Raw genomic sequence first — 22,484 nt, forward strand, 5'->3', positions numbered from 1 at the left:
AAGATATTTTCCAATTATTGATAATTAAAAATGTTCTCAGTTTTTCCTGTTTAAAGACTCTCTTTTATAATGAAAGTGTCAGTAAGAGTTGGGCTAGAAATAGAAAAAAACTTTTCCAACTAACTTTAATTTTAGGTTGACAAATATGTTCTGATTATTACTATATAACAAACAACTACCTTCAAACTTGGAACAGTAGATCAGAACCTAACATCAGTACTTCAGTCTTGTTTCTTTATAGCTGAAAACAGGGCCTGAGAGATCGTTTGTATGGAGTTGTGAGTCAGGTGCTTGTCTTGCTCGAGGCTGGCCCTGCACTGATTCCTGCATCCCAGGTAGTCTCCCAGGTAGTGCCAGGAGTGGTTCCTGAGCTCTGTTGGGTGTGGCCCCCAAACAAACAAAACCAACAAAACCCCCAACAATCTTAGAGTAATTATTTCAGAACTCTGAAGGTCAGGAATTCAGACTGGGATCAACAGGACTGTCAGTGCTGCATGTGGTCTCAAATGGGGCTACTTGGTTAGCAGATCTTCTGTCTAGGATGTGTTCCAAGGACCCCGAGAACATCCTTCTCATCCTCCTCCCACAACTCAGTTGTGTGGATCACTTCTCTCATTATATTACCTTTGGACCTGTTACCGTGCTATGTACCTTTTAAGTCCCACAGAGATCACTCTCCCTTTCCTTCTTACTGACTTCACTCAGCATGATGTTCTCTTATTCTACCCATGTTGCTGCAGTTTGCATGGTTTTGTTCTTTCTTGGAGCTGCATGTTATTACAATGTGTGTGTGTGTGTGTGTGTGTGTGTGTGTGTGTGTACCATAAGTTATTGATACATTCATCCTAGTTTGGCATTTGGGTTGTTTCTATAGTCTGGCTATTGTCTACTAAGTCTGGTGATGTACATAGGTGTGTGTGTACATCACTATCACTGTCACCCTTTTGTTCATCGATTTGCTCGAGTGGCTGCCCTTAACGTCTCCATCCGTCCCTGTCACGTGCTAGTGTAGCCTGATGGCATATTGGGGGCTCTTTCAGGATCAGGGGAATGAGGACCATCATTGTTACTGATTTTGGCATATTGAGTACGCCGCGGGTAGCTTGCCAGGCTCTGCCATGCGGGTGGGATACTCTCGGTAGCTTGCCAGGCTCTCCTAGAGGGACGGAGGCTTTTGGGGCAGCCTCTAATCACCTTTTCAGGTGTTCCCAGTCAGGCATATATGTGGGCAGGATACTCTCAGTAGCCTGCTGGCTTCTCAGAAAGTGAGAATTAGAGAATAGAGGTTTTATAAAACCAACTGGGAGCTTGTTTTTGTAGCCTCTGGATTCTGAACGTTGATGGGGTTACACGGCAGTTGGTGGGTGTAACTGTCTAGCTACTGGAAGATGGGGGATCTGGGTGGAGGAGGCCCAGTCCCGATCCGAGCAGGCTTGGAGATCTCAGCCCCGGGTCCCGCACACCTGGGTTCCTCTGCTGGTTCCTTCATGCGTGAGGCTCGTCCAAGTGTGTGGAGAGTGGTCTCAGCATGGTGTGGCTGGGTCCCAGAGCTCTTCAGCTGCTGGGGCTCTGCTCATATATATATCTGTGTATATATATCCTTTTGAATTAATTACAACAGGTGATTTTTTTAAAATTAATTAATTAATTAATTAATTTTTTTTTGATAAAGAGCATTGTTGGAATTTTATTGATTGAATTCACACATAGTACTCTTCACCCAAACAATAATCAGTAATGTGTATGCAAAACAATGTCACTGTCTGTAATACAGATTTTTGTGTACATTTGTTATTTTTTTTTTTGGCTCTATTTTATTTATTTATTTTTTTTAAATTTTTTTTTGTTTCTTTTTTTTTTTACAGTTGTAGATTTACAATTTTTTGTGCTTGGGTTTCGATTATACAATGATCAGATACCCATCCCTCCACCAGTGCCCATTTTCCATCACCATGGATAATATCCCTCCCACCCCCACCCCCCCATCCCCCCTGTCTCTGTGTCAGGGCAATCCCCTGTGTTCTCTCTCTCCTTTTGGGTGTTGTGGTCTGCAAAAGAGGCATTGAGTGGCAAACATGTTCAGTCCATAGTCTACTTTCGACATGCATCTCCCCTCCTGGGAGGATCCTCCAAACACCCTTTATTTGGTGCTCCCTTCTCTATCTGAACTGCCCTTTCCTCTAGGATACCCGACTGGCCTCTAAGTTATGGAGTAATCCTCCTGGTGCTGATCTCAGCTATTCTTGGGTATTAATCTCATACTTTACAACAGGTGATTTTAATCCCATTCCTTTTACCTATGGAGAGCATATCTTTTGTATGTAATATACTTAAAATACTGCATCTACATAATTTATAGGTAAATATACTGTATTGGAGGTCTACACTCAAAACACTTGCTAAATGAGAAAGTGTGATCTGCTTGAGCTACCCTGATATAAGTCCTAACAGCTTATACCAGTGACTCCTCAGTGACTAAAAGGTGTGTTCTATGCTCCTGCTCAGAGTTTCTCATGAGCCCACGATAGCCCTGCACCGTGGCATTGGTATGATGTAGAGCAGGCTGGAAGAGCAGCCTTTAACTGCATCGTTATCAGATGGTGGTGTTGTCGAGCAGAAACTACATGCTTGGAAAGTGGCACATGTCACTTGTGTCAAAGCAGGAGTGTAGCAGGTCGAGATATGCGAAGTCCCTTTCAGTGAGGAGTCTGTGCAGTTTACTTTTCCACATACTGCAGTTGGAATGATCTGTTTATTGAGTGGAATGTTGGTCTCGCCAGGAGCCTTTTTTGTTGTTGTTGTTGGGGGAAATCAGGGTTTGAACACCACAGCTGGCATTGCTTGGGACTTCTCCCAGCTCTTTCTTCAGGGGTTGCTGCCAGTGGTGCTTGGTGGATTATTCACGGTGCTGGGGATTATGCCTGTGTTGGCCATAGGCCAGGCAAGTGCCTTACCCTGTACCAACCCTTCCTCTCCTTCAAGATCTCTTTCTTATCTCCTGTACGGATGATGGCAGAATGAAACTGTTCTCCAGTATCCAGTTTGGTCGGGAGGATGAAAAGGAAGTTCACACAATCCAAATGTGTTCTTCTGTTAGTAATGTAGCATGTAAAGAAGTGATGATAAAGACGCAGAACTAAAACCTTATCCAAGCTCTTTGAGCTTGCTGCAGTTTTTTTCTTTGTTTGACTGAACGATTGTACCATTGTACTTACTACATCCCATTTGCAGTATTCAGGTACTGACACTTTGTTGGATGTCTATGGGTAATAGGGATTGAAGTGTGGCGGAAAGAGAATTTCAAAGCTCAGATGTTCAGGATCTTTGCCGACTGAAAATTAATCAGAGTGAAGGCAAGCATGTTTGGAATGGTTATGTAAGCCCCTCAGGAATGCGATTCTATTGAGCAGCTTGTTTATTTTTTATTTTTTTAAATTTTATTTTTATAATGTTGCTCACAGTATAGTTCTTTACAGATAATATTCAAACACCAATCCCACCATCATAAGAGGAAAGTGTGTGAAAACTGTTGTATTTCACCCTGGAGCCATTTAAGCCCTTGCATAAGCGATTACAAGCATGTAGCTTAAACCCAAACAAACGTCTGCTACTTTTGGTATATCAGTGGGCTATAGGATAAGAGGTTGTGGCCACATTTGCGGCCTTGTGCTCCAAGATGTTCACTGTCGCTCTCTTACCGGAGCTTTCTTTTCATAGTCTCTGGATCTTGGCCGTTGATGAGATTGTATGGTGCCGGGGGCAGTTTGTGGGTGTGACTGCCAAGCTACTGGAAAACCAGGGAGCTGGGGGAGGAGGCCCAGTCCTGTTCTGAGCAAGCTTGGGGATCTCAGTCACGGGCCCTGCATACTAGGGTTTTTCTGCAGGTTCCCTTCTAGGTGAGGCTCGTCCAAGCCCGTGGAGAGCGGCCTTGAGCATGACTGCATGGTTGGGTTCTGAAGGTTTTCGGCTGCTGGGGTTCTGGTGCAGTGGGGAGTGAAACTCAACCTGTCCCCCTTCGAGTTGCCCTGGTGAAGACAGCCTGGCTTGCAGTCAGGACGTTCTGTCTTGTTTATATATCTCTTTTTCAGGAAGATGTTTATTTTGTGAAGTATAATATGCCTTGATTTTGAGGTGTTACAATCACAACCTAGCTTGCATTACTAATTTCTTTGAATCATCCTAAAGACCATTCTTGACTTAGTAAAAAACGAGTAAAAAGACAAATTGATAGAAGCCGGTCTAATTGCAGAAAACATCGTACTTTATTTCAGGGGGAGAAAGTACAAAAAATGGAAGCTAATGAAAATGTACATGATTGGTTGCAATAATATTTGCCACTTGTTGAGGGCATGCTACTTTTATGCCTAGACATTTTCTGTTCTTTATTCTGATTCTTTATTCTGGATGAAATAGGTATTGAAATGGGTATTATTTTCTTTATTTTAACTGATCAGGAAATGGAAGCATGAAGAGGTTAAGCTGTTTGAGATTTGTGTTCAGGATTGGGGAAAGAACTCAGAGGGACTGGAGTACACACTTTGCATGTAGAAAGATCCTGGGTTCGATCCCCGACATAGTTAGGTCTAGCTCTGGTGGGCCCCAGTGCTGATTCCTGGAGCACTAAGCCTTCAGGCCCACATAGCCAGGTTGAGAATCACCAGGAGAAACCCTGAAGCTCTGAATGGAGTACTGCTACCCGTCCTCTGGAAAATTATTTTTCACTCTGGTAAACTCTTTTCCATCCCATCACTGCTTTTAGCATTGTTACGTATCTGTTTTTGCTCTGTGTACGTGAGCTTCTTTGTTGGTAGAAATAGGAAGCTATTTAAATCTTATTCTTTAGAGGATGGGTGATTCTGGGCATTACAGCAGGTTACTTCCATAAGAGAGCCTGAAAAATGAAAAATGTTTCTATTTTCCCAGTAGTTTTAGGCAGAAAGTAGGAGAGAATACTCAAGATTTGACATTTGGGATGATAAAATCATTAATAGTTTACAGTCATTTAGTAAAGTTTCAGGCATTAATCTTTTTATATTTTTAGTGAAAATTCTCTACTTAAATTTTTGTTAAAATTGAATAGATAAAATGTCTGTTATAAATGGATGGACTTTTTACTTTGCTGAGGAAAAGCAGAATATTCACTTCAAATCTGTATGCAGAAAATTACAAGAATTTTAGGTAGAATGTATGTGATTCAGAGTGCATTTGGCCACCAAGAACTGTTTAGAAACATTCGATTCTTGTAATCTTATCGTTTACTTCCAATCTAAGTGGGACTAGATAATTTCTATTTTTGGAGAAGTAAATTTCAGTGAAAAGAAAGTCGTACATCATTTTTAAAAACCTCTTCTAGTTTTGATTTAAAGTCTTGAGCTTGTTCTTTTTTTTAATTGAGTCTTGACTATTCTTTTGTTTTAATTTTTGGGCCACACCTGGTGATGCTTAGGGCTTACTCTTGGCTCTGTGCTCAGGCATCATTCGTGGCGGTGCTTGCAGGGACCATATGGGGACCATTTGTGGTGCTGGGGATGAGACCCAGGTTGGCTGTATGCAAGGCAAGCTCCCTGCCTGCCGTGCTCTCTTCAGTCCCTTGTTTATGTTTTCATGGTAGAAGATTATTTGAAATAATGTGTTCTGGTGAATTTGTAGGCAGCTTCTACTTTTTTTTCAATCGAATCACCGTGAGCTACACTTGCAGAGCTTTCATGTTTGAGTTTCAATCATTCAATGATGGAACATCCATCTCTCCACCTGTGTCCATTTTCCACCACCAATGTCCCCAGTATCCCTCCCCTCCCACCTCCAACCCCCCCCTCCGTCCCGCCCCTCCCCCTGCCTCTATGGCCGACAATTTCCCTCGTACTATCTCTTTCTACTTCTTCTTATGGGCATTATGGTTTTGTGCAGCGTCTACTTACCTGACACTTACCTGAACAATTCCAATCTTATTAACACTTGTAGCATTGTTAATACAAATATTGGAATTCATTTCAGGGGAAGGAGAAATACTGTGTTACTCTTGGAGAACTATTAATGAAACACATTAGCTGAGTGAGTTGTTTAGTTAGAACTCAAGATATTACTAGGCTACATGGTCTGTTTATTCAAAAATATCTCCTTGTTGCAGTTAAAAGCAATTATAAAAGGTTACTATGGGTTAATAGATTTGTTCAGCACATGGAATTAATTATGATTTCCCCTATGAGTAATGTAGAGAACATGCATATCTATTATTTTTTATTTAATTGAAAATAAATGAGTGTTTATTTATTGAACAACTTTGAAGCATATACTTTTTTTCTTTTATTGAATCAGCGTGAGATGCAGTTATCAAGCTTTCATGTTTGAGTTTGCCATACAACACTGGAACACCCGTCCCTCCACCAGCGTGCAATTTCCACCAACAATGTCCCCAGTATCCTTCTCCTCCCACCCCAACCACCGTCCCACCCCTCCCCTTGCCTCTGTCACTGTCACTGTCCTCCCATTGTTCATCGATTTGCTCCAGCGGGCCCAGTGACATTGTGAGACTTGTCGTTGCTGTATTTGGCCTATGGAATACAGCACGGGTAGGTTGCCAGGCTCTGCCATGCGGGTGAGATGCTCTTGGTAGCTTGCTGGGCTCTCCGAGAGGGGTGGAGGAATTGAAGTCCAGTCCGCCGGGTCAGCCACATGTAAGGCAAACACCCCTCGCCTCCCCGCATGGATGTTGCCCCTCCTGGGATTGCGTGGGGTGGCGCCCGACGCCTTCCCCCTGCCTCTATGTCAGACAATTTCCTTCTTACTCTCTCTCTACTTTTGGGCATTATGGCGTACAATACAGATACTGAGAGGCCCTCATGTTTGGTCCTTTATCCACTTTCAGCACACATTGCCCATCCCTAGCGATTCCTCCAACCGTCATTGACTTAGTGATCGCTTCTCTTTTCCAGCTACCTTCTCCCCCAGCTCATGAGGCAGGTGAAGCATATTTTTATTATATATTTTTTTCAATTAGAAAAGTGCTTAAAGCCATCTGTGAATGTCAACATTTCTTTTTCTTTGACCTTATCTCCCTGATCTTTTTTTTTCTTTTTGAGTGGGGTGTGGGGTCACACTTGCCAGTTGTCACGGCCGCTTTTTTTTTTCTTTTTCGGTCATACCTGGTGATGCACAGGGGTTACTCCTGGCTCTGCACTCAGGAATCACCCCTGGCGGTGCTCAGGGGACCCTATGGGATGCTGGGAATCGAACCTGGGTCAGCCGCGTGCAAGGCAAATGCCCTACCCACTGTGCTATCACTCCAGCCCCTGTCAGGGGCTTTTACAAGCTCAATATCAGAAATATCCCCTGGGATGATTAGGGAAGAACATGTATTCCAGCAATCCATCTGGGATTGGTCGCATTCGCTTGCCTTAACCTCTGTTCTGTCTCTCTGGCCACCCAGTTAGATTTTATTTATTATCAACTGTTTGAGAATTACTGTTTGGCTCTAAAATTACTCTAAAATATACCTGCACTTTCAAATATTCTTTACAGCATGTGTCTGGTTTACCATTTTTTTGTATCTTTGAGTTTTAAAGGATTTCCTTTATGGAATATGAAGTAAAAGGTAGTCAATTAAGTAGAGAATTGAATTTCAGCAGAGATATGTAAGCAAAGCTAATACCAATGCAGAACAATTGGCTGTTAGCTCTTAGAGAAATATTTGCTATCGCTAAACTTCAATTTAAGCATTCTGGTATGAATGCTGTTGTCACATAATTTGTGCTGTGACACCCTTTAAAATGTTTACAGATCAAATTTCTCATGGTATGTAGTTATATTACATGTTATCAGTTTCTAAAATTTTATCCTGTACAGTACAAAACAGGAATTGAAGCAGAAATTTTCAGTTGATAGTTTTCTCTTGCAGTGATTTTGATGTTCCATGTTCGTTCAAAGTAATGCCTTTTTTTTTTTTTTGTTTTGGAGACTATATGATCTTGTGGGCTTTAGTGTCAGATATTAGTTGAAAATCCAATTTAATTTATATCCCTCTTATTTATAGTGTAAGGTAATAACTACTATACTACTGCATAGATGTATTAGGATTAAATGAGTTAGTAGAGCTAGAATGGATTTCTAGAGGGTGATATGTATGGCCCTTAACTTTCATGGATTTTTGTTTGTTTTTTTTTTTTGTGCTACCCCAGACTGTGCTCAGGAATCACTCATGGTAGGCTCAGGGGACCATATGGGGTACCAGGGATTGAACCCAGGTGGGCAAATGCCTTCCTTACCATACAGTCACTTTGACCCTCGACTTTCACTGATTTTTGAATGATCTGTAGGTTGACACACCTAGAGCTATTCATGAAACTACCAGAACAAACATCTTGAGCCATCACACAGTGGTTAGATAACCCCTCTAGCTAGTGATTGTTTTAGTGGTATTGTTATCATCTTGGTAGTAATGTCTTTGCAGTTGAACTATTTTCTGATGGTGCCCTTTGAGAATGGCCTATAGAACGGAAGGGATTGGGTGGTGGTGGGATGAGTTGGCTCAGTCTTCAGCTTGAGTAATTTTTTTTCTGTTTCTGTAGCATCATGTTCTTCTAGGTATGTTTTCCTTTGAAGGAAGATTTAAAAAAAAATACATGGGAAAATCAGTTTACATTGGAATTTTATCCTCTGTGGAAACACATAGAAATAAATGTTTAATACTAGTATCTCGCCTGCACGGCAGAGCCTGGCAAGCTCCCCGTGACGTACTCGATATGCCAAACACAGTAACAACAAAGTCTCCAATGGAGACGTTACTGGGCCCGCTTGAGCAAATCGACGAACAACGGGAGGGCCTTTACCTTTACCTTACTAGTGGTAAGAAGCATAAGCCTTAGACTGAATAGATTTGGATAAATGTGGAGGTCATTAGGCATACTGAAAGTAGTGATTTTTGGCCAAGAATATAGCTCCATGACTGAGTGTACATCTTGCATGTGGTGTGCTTCAGTTTGATCCCTGGTGCCACCTGGTCCCCCCCAAGCACCACTGAGAGTTACTCCCAAGTACAGGGCTAGAAGTATCCCCAGGACACCTCTTAGAACTGCTAAGGGTGACCTACTCCCTCCACCCCCCAAGAAAAAGATTCTTCACGATGATTCATCTCTTTGAATTTTGAAGTGAAACAGGAACATTAATGAGCTTTACAAGACATAGCACAGCGGTAGGGCGTTTGCCTTGCACGCAGCCAACATGGCCGACCCGAGTTCGATTCCTCCGCCCCTCTCGGAGAGCCCGGCAAGCTACCGAGAGTATTGGATATGCCAGACACAGTAACAACAAAGTCTCCAATGGAGACGTTACTGGGCCCACTCGAGCAAATCGACGATCAACGGGAGGGCCTTTACCTTTACCTTTAAGCAATTACAGATTGAAATTAAAATACCATGTATTACAACAACATCTAGAACATGAACTATCTGAGAATAAAGCAGGTGTAAGCATAGGAAAGAATAAGAATAATCTGTATCTAAATACAGACGTGATGTATAGCAGTCGGCAGTCTGTCATTCAGGTGGACCAGAGCATTGATATTCTTTTTTTTTTTAAGAGCATTGATAGTCTTATAAGTGCGCTTTAGTCCTTTTTGAAAACAAAGCTTTATTCTTTTAGAGGGAACCATTAGTCTGATTTGCGGTCAATCAGTTGTCTCGGTTTTCTCCTTTCATTGACCATTTGAGTATTCATCCTTTAACAATCTCCCTAATAAAACAAACCTCTCTATAAATGGAACAGTTGGGTTTTCATCAGGATTTATTTTACTTAATATCTTTTAAAGGCTATGTGTACATTATGTGAGTTGAAAGGTTTGTTTGTTTTTTTTATTGGAGTTGCTATGCCTGTGAATACATCACATGTACTGCTCCTCTTGCTTTCCTATGTGCTTGTTTTTCCACATTTTGACTACTAAAAATAAGTAATGTTCTGCGGTGTTACAAGTAATGCTTGCTCCTGCTTCTTTGTATGTCTCTTTTTCCAGGGACATTGGTTTGGGACCTGAAACATTTCCATCACTGGGAAAGCTGTTTGAAATATCAATTCTTAGGACCCATTTCATTTTTTTGAATCAAAACCCTAGGGGTAATTTGTGTTTTAACAAGTCATGGAAATGATTTTTATTTTTAGTATGAATTGAAGTTCATTGTTTAGAGTAGAGGTCAACAAAATATTTGACCTGTGGGTCAAATGATGACAGCTGCCCATTTTTGCATGTAAAATAAGACTGGCATTTGTAGTTCTAAGTAATTGAAAAAAATTAAAGTAAGTGTAATAATTCTTGGCATAGACTAGAAGAGTATGTTAAATATAAATTTCAGAGTCCCTAATAAAGTTTCATTGTGATAACTGTTCCTGTATACTTACATATAGCTGTTTTTTTGCTACAGTGGCATACTATGTACTTTTTTAAAAAAATTTTTTATTAGTGAAACACCATGAGGTACAGTTGTAGACATACAAATTTTTGTGCTTGGGTTTCAATTATACAATGATCGAGTACCCATCCCTCCACCAGTGCCCATTCTCCACCACCACGGATCCCAGTATCCCTCCCACCCCCCTCCCACCCATCCCACCCTGCCTCTGTGGCAGGGCATTCACTTTTGCTCTCTCTCTCCTTTTGGGTGTTGTGGTCTGCAAAAGAGGCATTGAGTGGCAATCATGTTCGGTTCTTAGTCTACTTTCAACATGCATCTCCCATCCTGGGAGCATCCTCCAAACACCCTTTATTTGGTGCTCCCTTCTCTATCTGAACTGCCCTTTCCCCTAGAGTGCCCGGCTGGCCTCAAAGCTATGGAGTAATCCTCCTGGTACTGATCTCGGCTATTCTTTGGTATTAATCTCCTATTTTGTTACTTTATGTCCCCCAGATGAATGCAATCTTTCTATGTCTATCCCTCTCTTTCTGACTCATTTCGCTTAGCATGATACTTTCCATGTGGTACCACTTGTATGTAAAATTCATGACTTCATCTTTTCTGAGAGCTACATACTATGTACTTTTGATAAAGACTTCTGGCCCCAAAAGCCAAGAAAGCCTGCTCTTGGAGCTGGAGAGAGAGTACAGGTACCTGGGTTAAGGTGCTTGCCTTGAATCCTGCCAACCACAGTCAGTCCCTGGCACTACACACAGTCCCCTGATCACTGTCAGGGGTCGCTCCTGAGCACAGAGCCAGGAACAAGCTCTGATCACTGCTAGGTGTGGTTCCCTCACCTGCCCACCCTCTGAATAAAAAAGATGACCCTTGAGGGTGGAGGGATCACTCAAGTGGTAGAACAGATGTTTAGCAGGTACAGCGTCCTGGCATTGTGTCATCCCCCTCTCCCCTTCTCTCCCCCTTCCCCTCCCCCCCCCCCCCCCACACACACACCAGGTCAACAGGTCAAGCTCCTGTGTTGGCTTCTGTTAGGTGTGAGGGATATTTGAATCAGGGATCACCTAAACTTGGAATTTTTCTAATGACCCGTGTCCATTGAGCAGAAGAGTCTTGTGTTAGAGACCCAGCTTCATGTGGGTCTAACTTTGCATATTGATCTTTTGTGCTTTAAATAATATGCTTTTCAAAGTCTTTTTCTTTGAAGTTCTTTTTAGGTTGATCTGAATAATAAAACCTGCTTCACTGAAGCATCAAATTGTACTGCACTTGTTTTACTTTATCTGTTTCTGGATATTTTGGCTTTAAAAAGTTACTATCAGTAACGTCGTGATAGAGGAAAGTTTTCCAGTTAGTGTATTAGTACTGTTTGTTGAAGATTAATCCTGGAAATAAGCTTGTTAGTACCTGTTTTTTCTGAGGCTTTTTGATATGTTTTGTCTTTATGTCCTACCAAGTATGGTCCTGAGACTGTATTTTACACCTTTTGAACTATTGCTCTTTCAATATGTAGAAAGCTCTGAAACATTCTTTTTTTTTTGGGGGGGGGGCACACCAGGTGGTGGTGCTCCTGGGCTATTCCTGGCTCTAAGCACAGGGATCACTTCTAGCAGTTTTCGGTGGTATTCGGGATTGTACTCAGGTCTCCTGGACGCAACATAGATGCTCAGCCATTTGCACTGTTACCTATCCTCCACATTCTTATTATCATTTGCTTTTATCATTTAACTTATAAGAATATTGGCTGTTTTACTTTTATATTACCGGTACTATATTATCCTGTATTATTATATTATATTACCGGTACTATATTATTATTATTATATTACCGGTACTATATTATCCTGTACCGGTACTATATTATCCTGTCACTGTCACTGTCCTCCTGTTGTTCATCGATTTGTTGAGCGGGCCCAGTAACGTCTCCATTGTAAGACTTGTTGTTACTGTGTTTGGCATATCGAATACGTCATGGGGAGCTTGCCAGGCTTTGCCGTGTGGGCAAGATACTCTCAGTAGCTTGCCGGGCTCTCCAAGAGGGATGGAGGAATCGAACCTGGCTCGGTGAGGCCGGCTGTGTGAGAGGCAAATGTCCTACCGCTGTGCTATCACTTCAGCCCCACTTACATCCTATTTTACCTAAAGGTTTACTGAGAATAACACTGATGTCTGTTGATATAAATGTTTTTATCAGTTTATTTATGCTTGATCTTTGTTTCTGGATATTTAATTTTTTTGGTATTTCTAGTCATCTATCAGTCAGTTCTTTATAAAGTCTTAAGTCAATAGATTTACATGGATTTTTTTTTCTCAAAAAACTAAGTGTTAGAGTTGGCTTATAGTGCTAGAAAATTGAGAAACAGACCACTCTTAGCTGCATGGGGGTCTTTTCATTTGGTTATAATTCTTAAATTGGGATAATTCTCATTTTTAATCTCGATTAATTTGAGTTTTTGTTCTTTCCCCTCATATTGCTTTTTTCTCTGTTACTGTTCTTTTTGGTAGATATCTTCAGAAGGTAGCAGAGTAGAGAATTGAAAGCATGGTGAATTTTAATTTTCTCCTACGTTTTGACTTCATTAGTGATAGTAATGATTTCTTATCATCTTAGGAATGATTGGTGCTATCAGGGTACTACAGTTTTTACTTAAATGTGGAACATCACTAGAATAGGAAAGTAGTTTATTGAAACTTAGGGAAATCTTTAAGTTTCTTAAATAGTATGAAATATGTTTCCTTGTAGATAAGTGACGAAGAGAAGAACCTCCGTGAACGGGAGATTATTGCATCCTCGCCTTGTTTGAGTGGCACAAAGTTAGAGTTGGAGTCAGTTTATAAGGTATGTAGACTTTTTTTTGCATCCCAAGCAGTGCTCAGTGCCCACAGCTGCTCCCAACAACACTTGGCTGATTAGTCTTTCATTGCTTGGACATGCCATGGGCGCTGCTCGGGCCTGGCAGTGTGAGGGACATCAGGGATACCACAGGAGGTACTGGGGAACACTGAGCTGCCGGAGGTCTAATTTGAGTCCTGCTGGGCAACGTGTGGCCATCCTCAGGGGCTTCTCCTTTTGTGGGGGGTGGCGGGGAGGAGCTGCGGGGAGGCTGGAGAACCACACATGTCCATGCTCAGGAGTTATTCCTAGCTCTGTACTCGGGAATTACTCCTGATGGTGCTGGGGCTTGGAGGGGGAGGATGGGTAGGGAGGTTGTTACAATGTGGGATGCCAGGGATTGAACTCAGGTCGGCCACATGCAAGGCAAATGCGCTATCCACCGTATTAACTCTCCTTCTCCATCAGGAGACCCAGACTTGATCCCTAGCACTGCCTGGTCTCCTAAGCACCACCTGGAGCAACCCCAAGCAATGAACTGGGAGTAGCTCCCAGCACCACTGCTGTGTCTCAAAAGCAACGAAATTATTTTCTTAAACTTTATTGGGTGGGGGGTTGGGACACACCTGCTCTGGGCTCAGGAGTCACTCTGGTAATGCTCAGGGAACCCTGTGAAGTCCTGGGGACCGAAGCAGAATGAACACATGGAAGGCAAGTAGCTTGTACTATTCCTCTGTCCCCTCCCACCCCCATCTTCCCCTCCCCCCCCATAATAATACACATCTACTTTGACTCTATTTTTGGGTTTATTCTTGTACACCAGCTTCACAGCTTTTGTGGTACAACTTAATGCCTCAGTAAGATTAAGAGTTAGTATTGATCATGTCATACTGGAGCGATAGCACAGTGGTAGGGCGTTTGCCTTGCATGCAGCCAACATGGCCGACCCGAGTTCGATTCCTCCGCCCCTCTCGGAGAGCCCGGCAAGCTACCGAGAGGATCTCGCCCGCACGGCAGAGCCTGGCAAGCTCCCTGTGACGTATTTGATATGCTAAACACAGTGACAGCAAGTCTCAAAATGGAGACGTTACTGGGCCCGCTCGAGCAACTCGATGAACAACGGGAGGACAGTGATACTGCGCTACAGTGCCGAGCTCTCCAGTGTTTCTAAACTCTTCAATAGTCTCTGAGTTTTGTCACATATATGACATCGTACTTTAGATGTGTATCTAACTTTTTTTTTATATGCCAAACACAGTAACTACAAAGTCTCCAAAGGAGACGTAACTGGGCCCGCTCGAGCAAATTGATGAACAATGGGAGGACAGTGACAGTTATTTTAATAAGCCTCTTGTCATCCTGCCTTTCTTTCTCTTGTGATGATTTCATCTTCTCTACGCTAAGGGGGTGCTGACACCTGTGCTGGACCTTCCTACAAGATCCCACTCGATCCCTCCTGGGACTCTGATACTGCCCTGCCGGACTGTCTCTTAATGGGGTACCCCCCTCTCCAGTCTCGGCCCCGATCAGGGATACTCTCCTGCAGGGAAACCCTTTTTGTTACAATTGGTACCTGATGTCATTATTTCATTTGGACTCTGATACTTTCTCCTCACATAAATTCTTCTTTGGCCTTCTGAAGGTCCATAATCATGCCCTGGGCCACTTCTGTTTCTACCACTCCATCTGATGCTGATTTGTTGGAACCCATTGAATGACTGTGAGACTGAATCGTTCAGGGAAGGAAAGAGAGGAGAGCTGAAAATTCATTTTCAAATTTGGTACTTGCAGAGCTGCAGATATGGTTCAATGGGCGGAGCACACACTCTGCATGCAGGAGGCTTGGGTTCAGTCTCTGGTACCACGTGGTCCTCCCATGCACCACCTTGAGCAATCTTGGAGCACAGAGCTAGGAGTAATCCCTTAACATTGCTGGCTATAACCCAGAAACATATATATGTATATATATGCATATATATGTATAAGCATATCTATATCTATGTTTATATATATTTCTATAAAACTCCAAATAAAATTTGTATGTTATAATACCCCTTTCCTCTTAAAATAATCTACTATTTTGAGTGTTCCAGCTTTATAATCCTACTGACATTCTGGCTTCCCTTGTTCTTGTTCTGCTAGCTAGGTCATCATTTAGTCAGCTTCCAAATCGAACTGACTCTGTCACTGTCACTGTCCTCCTGTTGTTCATCGATTTGCTCGAGCGGGCCCAGTAATGTCTCCATTGGAGACTTTGTTGTTACTGTGTCTGGCATATTGAATACGTCACGGGTAGCTTGCCAGGCTCTGCCATGCGGGCGAGACCCTCTCGGTAGCTTGCCGGGCTCTCCAAGAGGGGCAGAGGAATCGAACTCGGGTCGGCCATGTTGGCTGCATGCAAGGCGAATGCCCTACCTGCTGTGCTATGGCTCCAGCCCCCAAATAGAACAGGAACCAATGTTTATTTTTCCCATACTCCACATTCCCCATTTGTTTCTGCTTGAGCATTTTCTAATAAGATAGATAATTAGAGCTAAGGAACCCGTACAGGTCATTTAGAGGGTCTCTTCCTTGGTTCCCTTGTGTTTATAAATCCAGCTGCTACGGTTTAGAAGCATTCGTTGAAGTACCAAATCCTAAGTCGGCTCCCGAACTGAGCATGAATTCCAACTTCTGCCCCTTTTCCTACCTGGATGGCTGAATTTAAGAGCAGTTTGCCTTACATTGGTGTCTCTTATTTTCTCAATTTAAGGAATTACCGCACCATTTTTGATGGGGTTCAAATATGGTTTGAACCATGGGAACACCTACAAGGGCGATTAGAGGCCACCTTAAAAGCCTCTATCCCGCTCGGAGAGCCTGGCAAGCTACCAGAGAGTATCTGCCCTGCAAGGCAAAGCCTGGCAAGCTCCCTGTGACGTATCCCATATGCCAAAAGCAGTAACAACAAGTCTCACAATTTGCTGAGAGATGTTACTGGTGCCCGCTCGAGAAAAAAGATGAACAACGGGAGGACAGTGCTATTGTGCAGTGCTACTGCTACTATATTCTGCTCTCCCTTAAAATTTTTGGATAGTGCATAGGATTTTGATTTTTTCCTTTCTGGTCACACCTTGTGATGCACAGGGGTTGCTTCTGGCTTTGCCCTCAGGAATTACTCCTGGCAGTGCTCAGGAGACCATATGGGATGCTGGGAATTGAACTTGGGTCAGCCGCGTGCAAGGCGAATGCTCTACCTGCTGTGCTATAGCTCCAGCCCTGAGTGCATTGGATTTTTAAATATGGAAGTAGATCCAGGGTCAATAAGTAAAATAGCAGAAATCCAAAACCAACATATAATTCTTGAACCCAGCTGTAGAAAGCAAATCACTTCACAATGCTTTTTCAGCATGTCTGATTTGGGGGGGGGGTAAACTCTAAATAATAGTGGTGAATCTTTTATTGAAACAATGAATCTAATCAAAGCAGATAGAGTGTTAACTAGAATTCATCTGCCCCACAGGGACTGGGAGGGGTGGGGGGTGGGGTTCTATTGGGGTTCTTCATGGTAAAAAATAAGTTTTGGTAAAGGGAAATGTGTTTGATATTTGCATGACTGAGACCTAAACCTGAAAGCTTTGTAACCTTTCCCACGGTGATTCAACAAATAAATAAATAAACAAATAAATTAAAAAAAATATGGAAGTAGAGTAGTATTAGTAAGGTTTCAAAGAATATTTATTGGTCACCTATTATTCCCATTTCCCAATATGGAAATTAGCTTCTCCATTCTTTCTTTTTTTTTCTTTTTGTTTTGGAGCCTCACATGGCAGTATCCAGGGCCTACTTCTGGCTCTGCACGTGGGGGTCGCTCCAGGTGGTTGTGGGCATTGAGCCTGGGCCTCCAGCATGCAAGACAAGTCCTCAGGCCTTTGAGCCCTCTCCTCAGCCCCTCCAGTGTATTTCTTTAGGGGAAAGAATGAAACAGAGATGAAGAAGTTTGGAATTACATTTCTTATAATTTTCAGCACTGAACATATTGTGTGCTCATTAGAATTCTGCTTGATGCAGAATAAAACTGAAACTTGAGAACATGAGAAGAATGCAATGTGGTTTGAGGGCTTAATTTTGGAGTCTGAAATCAAGGAGATTATAATTTGTATATTCATGAATGAAGAGTTAAGGAAGCTCTCTAACTTGGTTTACTCCTTTTTGAAACATTTCTGAGAAGAACATGTTTTTGGACTATCCCTCCTTCCTTAAGCTAATTTAGTTTTAAGCAGTATAAATTGATCTTTGCACTCCTTTTGAACAATCTGCTGGGACTAGTGCACTTCTCATAGGAAGAATTTTGTTTAGATTAGAACATATAAAGATTTAGAAGGATTTTGTAATGATAGGCGTTGACTTACTTTCCCCCTTGCCCTTTGAATTCAGATTCCTTTTGCTGATGCTCTGGATTTATTCCGAGGAAGGAAAGTGTATTTGGAAGATGGCTTTGCTTATGTGCCACTTAAGGACATTGTGGCAATTATCCTCAATGAATTTAGAGCCAAACTGTCCAAGGCCTTGGCAGTAAGTCGCTTTATTTTTATATGTTCACATTTTCAATGATGTATCCTCGGTACTTTCTTCTTCTAAACAAATAATTTAATTTTCACAATTAAATTTAGATTGCTTATAGTGTTGTGTACTGATATTCCAGAACGCTTAATTTATATTTATGAACCCTTAGATTTATATTTACTTCTTCTAGTTTTCTTATTTTTTTCTCTCTTCTAGCAAACTAGTGATGAGTGGATTAGTTTTGTGAGTTGTCTTTGTGAGTTCCTTAAGGGTTGTGTGTTTTTTCCCTTGGAGATTGGTTTCATTTATCTTTCTAATAATCTAATATACAAAGAAGGGTATGTGGCAGATTTCCGTAAATTAAATTTTTTTCTTCTTCTTTAGAGAATGAAGATGAGTGATCTAAATATGCTGACATGAAGGATAAAACAATGAGTTCCTAAGTTGAAAATAGATTTGTTTTTTAGAATAAGAAATAATCCTTTTAAATTTTAAATTCCTTTCTTCTTCCCTTTTCACTTCCTGCTCATTATCCCTGTCCTCTAACATCTTTTTAAAAAATGTATAGTTATTTAGGATTTTTGAAATAATCACAAGCTTGCAGAAAAGTTGCAGATGAAAAACATTAACTTTTTCTTTACACCATTTGAGAATAAATCCCTGACTGATCTCATCAGCTTCTGCAATTTATAATTCTTAGAAAACAGGGACTTTATTCCATATAACCACAGTTTAACTGTCAAAATAAGGAGGATTTAAATGACTACATAATTAACATGTTATCCTCAGACCTTATGCAAGTTTCAACAGTTGTTTCAATCATGCACGTGATTTCAAAAAGATCCACTTCTAAATCTCTTGTGTTTTTACTTTTTAGTCTCCTTCAATCTGGATCTTAAGTTTTCTCCTTGACTCTTGTGACTTTTTTTTACATTTGAAGATCATAGCTGATTATTTTGTAGATTATATTTCAGTTTGTGTGTGATGGTTTTGCATGTTGAGGTTCAAATTATATATCTTCTGCAGCAATATTATAGAAGTGATGCTATATTGTTTTTGTTGCATCCTAACAGGTCATACATGATTTTGGTCTCAATGCCGATGAATATAGCCATTATGTTGTTCATAGGTATTTGGGCTTTCTTTTCTTTCTTACTAATACTTCTATATACTAATAATTCTATATACTAATAATTCTTTCTTACTTTATTTCGAGACATCTTTTGGTATACACATTTCTGTTGGTTGTATGGACGCACACACGTGCATAAACGCACATGCACATACACACACACACAATTTAAACACTGGTTTACAAAGTTGTGGTTTACAAAGTTGTTAGTGATTATTTATTACAGGCATTCGATGTTTCAGCCCCAATCCCACCATCTCTGTTGCCCTTCCCTCCTCCATTGTCTTCGTTTTCTCCACCACCCCTCAGGCCCACAATAAATTTTTTATATCGCTTGTTACCACTAAATGGCTAATGGAACGATCAGACAATACTTAAAGAAAGTTTCTGAAAATTATCGTATCTCACCATGGAGGCGTTAAGTCCCTGTCTGAGGGTTTACTAAGTGCTTGTTGCAAGTTTAGCCTTCTGTGCTAGTGTTTTTGTTAGTTGGCATCTCTGTTACATTCTCATCCAATCTGATGCACTCCCACTGGGAGGTTCGTATTGTAGAGTTTGGAGATGTCTGGAAGATCCAAAGTAGTTAACTGGGCAGTCTAGTTGGCGGCTTGGTGGCAACTGTTAGGGGTGTGAATGTGGCTGTTGAAGCCTGGGGAAGGAACTTGGCTGCCCGCCTCCTGAGATTGCCCTGGATATCTCAGACAGTACTGGGATCCAGAGAAATTTTTGAGGCTAGTTGATCTCTTTTGAGATTTAATTATGACTCTCTGAAACAGGGCCAGTAGATGAGCTTACATGGCATACTTAACTTTCAGTGAGTTTATTTACTAGTGGTTTGTGGAGTGTTGTGACTTACATGTCTTTGAAGTCAAAGTTGAGGGTCATGACTCCTCCACTCTAGGCAGACATTTGCCAAGTGTGATTGAGAAAGTTGATTGCTTCAGAAAGTGCTTTGTCTTATGCAGGAGACTGGATGAAACTTATTGCCGAAAGGGAGCTGGAAAGAACGAGAGGGATTTTTTTCAGATCTATTGGGAAGGAGAAATCTAAACTTGTGATTGCTCTGATCTCTTTTTTTCCTGTTCATCCAGTAGAAAAGGTTTTGGCTTTATTTGGCCTTTGAGTCTGTACTTGGGAATTTCAATCTATGTAATGGAAATATTCTTGTAGGGTAAGAAAAAGTGTGCCACAGAGTAAAACAAGAAATTTTAATCACTGACACAGAATGAAATAACTGATTCTGCAGGAGGGTCTTAAGTTGATACAAGAACTTACCACCCAGGTAATATCTGAAAGCTAATACTTAACTTTGATCATGTAATTTTTTTATGGTAATATAACTAATATGGCTTTGAACATGCTTTGGGACAAGTAAAAGTGGAAATTACGTACTCATTTGGTAAGAACTCTTTTTTCACCCTACTAATCCTTTGAAACCCAGCTACGACCCACTTCACTGTCTCCTCTAAGTTTCATGATTATGCTAAAGATATCTTTTCCTATGTGTCTATGGAACTCTGTACACTGCCTAATTCCATTGACACAGAGGAAATTACACTGGTGAAATTATTTGAATTAGATATTTTTGTCCTCACCGGAAATATAAGAATCTCTTTGGGAGAAGGGTAAAATTTTGTTGAAACAGTAGGTATGGAATAATAATAACTTCAATTTGTCCTTAGTTCACTGTTTATAAATTATCTTAGTTGTTCCTCACCACACGCTTCTGAGATAGGAATTATAGCCTGCATTTTACAGATGAGGTAAAGTGCTTTAGAAAGCGAGATAATTGGTTCAGGTTTATGTTGGTTAGTAATTGCTGGAGCCATGATTGGATTTTAGGCTTTCTAATTATAATTTAAGGTATTTTGATGAGAACAGTCCCTTTGTAGGGAGTTGTCTTATTAGAGGATTTGGATCTTAAAACTCTTAAGGGTATTATTGCATTAGGGTCAGTTATAGAAGAGCAGATAAAGAGGGTCAGTTTGGAGCTGAGATGCAATCAGTTGACAATTGGGGAAAAAAGTAAGCGAAAGATGTTTCTTCTGCTACTCACAAATTTTAGAATCTTTAGCCAGTTCTTTCAGTTAATGGTTTTTTATTTTTTCTGTAACTATATTCATCCATGTATTGTTTGGGATACACTACAAGATACAGAATGGATATTCTAGAGGGACATAGACACTTAGCAAGAAAATAAAGCAATAACAATGTCCTATATGATAGAAAAGAGCCAACTGAACAAATAGGCAGAAAAGTACATTTTAGGCAACGTAACCAGCTGTGGGTTCAAAAGGTGTGGTTGTGGACACATGCGTTCTTTGGCTGAGAACCGCCTCCCCAGGCTGACCAAAGGCGATAGGAGAACAGGGGAATGAAGGAACAGAGGAACGGAGGAACAGGGAAACTGGGCTACAAGTTGGTTGGTGATCAGTGCCATTTCTTTCTCTGTCTCCCTTCTCTCTCTCACAGCGCAGTTATATAGAAATCATGAAAGGTGAGGATGCCCAGGGGTAAATATTATTCGGAGGCAGTGAGCTAGCATGTTACAAATCATAGCATCAACTGTCTTCTTGTGTCTATACAAAAAGGACATTGCTAAACCATGCAAAGGGTGTAAAGGAAAGAGAAAATCGATATAGGATTATTAGTGCTTGATGGAATTGGGTGTGCCTTAGGAGCACTGTGGTGGGAGTCCTGAGGGAGGAGCAAGGACAAGCCAGTGTTATCCAATAAGTAGTCATTAATGCAAAGACCCCGAGATTGAAATCTTGGCATTCTTGCTGAATAAAAAAAACGCTAGTTTGTAGCTAGAGTGTTGTTAGCTGGGATGGAGTTGTTTAAGGTGAGACAACAGTGGTTCCATTATATTTTTGAATGAACTAGGGTCAGGGACTTGATTTAGGGAAAAGCCCTATGATCTCTCCGTCAGAACCATCTGTAAGTATACTTGCCCTGATGTTGGGTATGGATTCAATATTTTGGTGCTCAGGCCTGGTGGTACTTGGAGACCACCAAGGAAATGGAAGGTATTTGGGACCACTGGGATCAAACAAAGCACATGTGCTCTACCACTTAATCTGTCTCCCTGACCCTACTAGATATTTTAAATAGATTACCTTGGCTGCCACTTGAAAAGCTCTTTGGAAAAAAACAAAAACAAAAACAAAAACAAAAAAAGCTCTTTGGAGGTCATAGAGCAGATAGTTCAGAATTTTATCACATTTGAGTTTTGAAAGAAGATGGTTGTAGTGGCGGTGACGAGAGGTACCAGTGGATTTCAATGATGTTTTTGAAGTCTAATTAATTGATACTACAGATATGAAGTCTGGCAGATAGGATAGGGAAGAAAAGGAATGTTAGTAATGATGAAGCATCAACTTAGTGAAATGAAAATTTAGTATTTCCTGGTTAGTGTTGTAAATGCTTACATGGATGACCTCTTCATAGGGACCCTATCAGGCATTCACTATTATTACCATCTGACACTTGTGGTATGTTTGCACAGGAAATGATGAGCAGAGGGAGGTTTTGAATTCATTTATTAGGGCTTCAAAGTCTCTCCCTGACTATTAGA

The 22,484-nt window shown here is 41.2% G+C and overlaps 1 protein-coding gene across 1 annotated transcript in view; it reads left to right on the forward strand.

The window, feature by feature from the left end:
- PRIM2 (DNA primase subunit 2) overlaps positions 1-22,484 on the forward strand; it is a 349,057-nt gene that overhangs the window by 44,562 nt on the left and 282,011 nt on the right. Inside the window, exons 5-6 of the mRNA XM_056137376.1 lie at positions 13,141-13,236; positions 17,647-17,784. Coding sequence (XP_055993351.1) covers positions 13,141-13,236; positions 17,647-17,784 — 234 coding nt within the window. The remainder of the gene's footprint in view (positions 1-13,140; positions 13,237-17,646; positions 17,785-22,484) is intronic.

This window comes from Sorex fumeus, unplaced genomic scaffold, assembly GCF_029834395.1.
Source record: "Sorex fumeus unplaced genomic scaffold, SorFum_2.1 ptg000124l, whole genome shotgun sequence".
NCBI lineage: Eukaryota > Metazoa > Chordata > Mammalia > Eulipotyphla > Soricidae > Sorex > Sorex fumeus.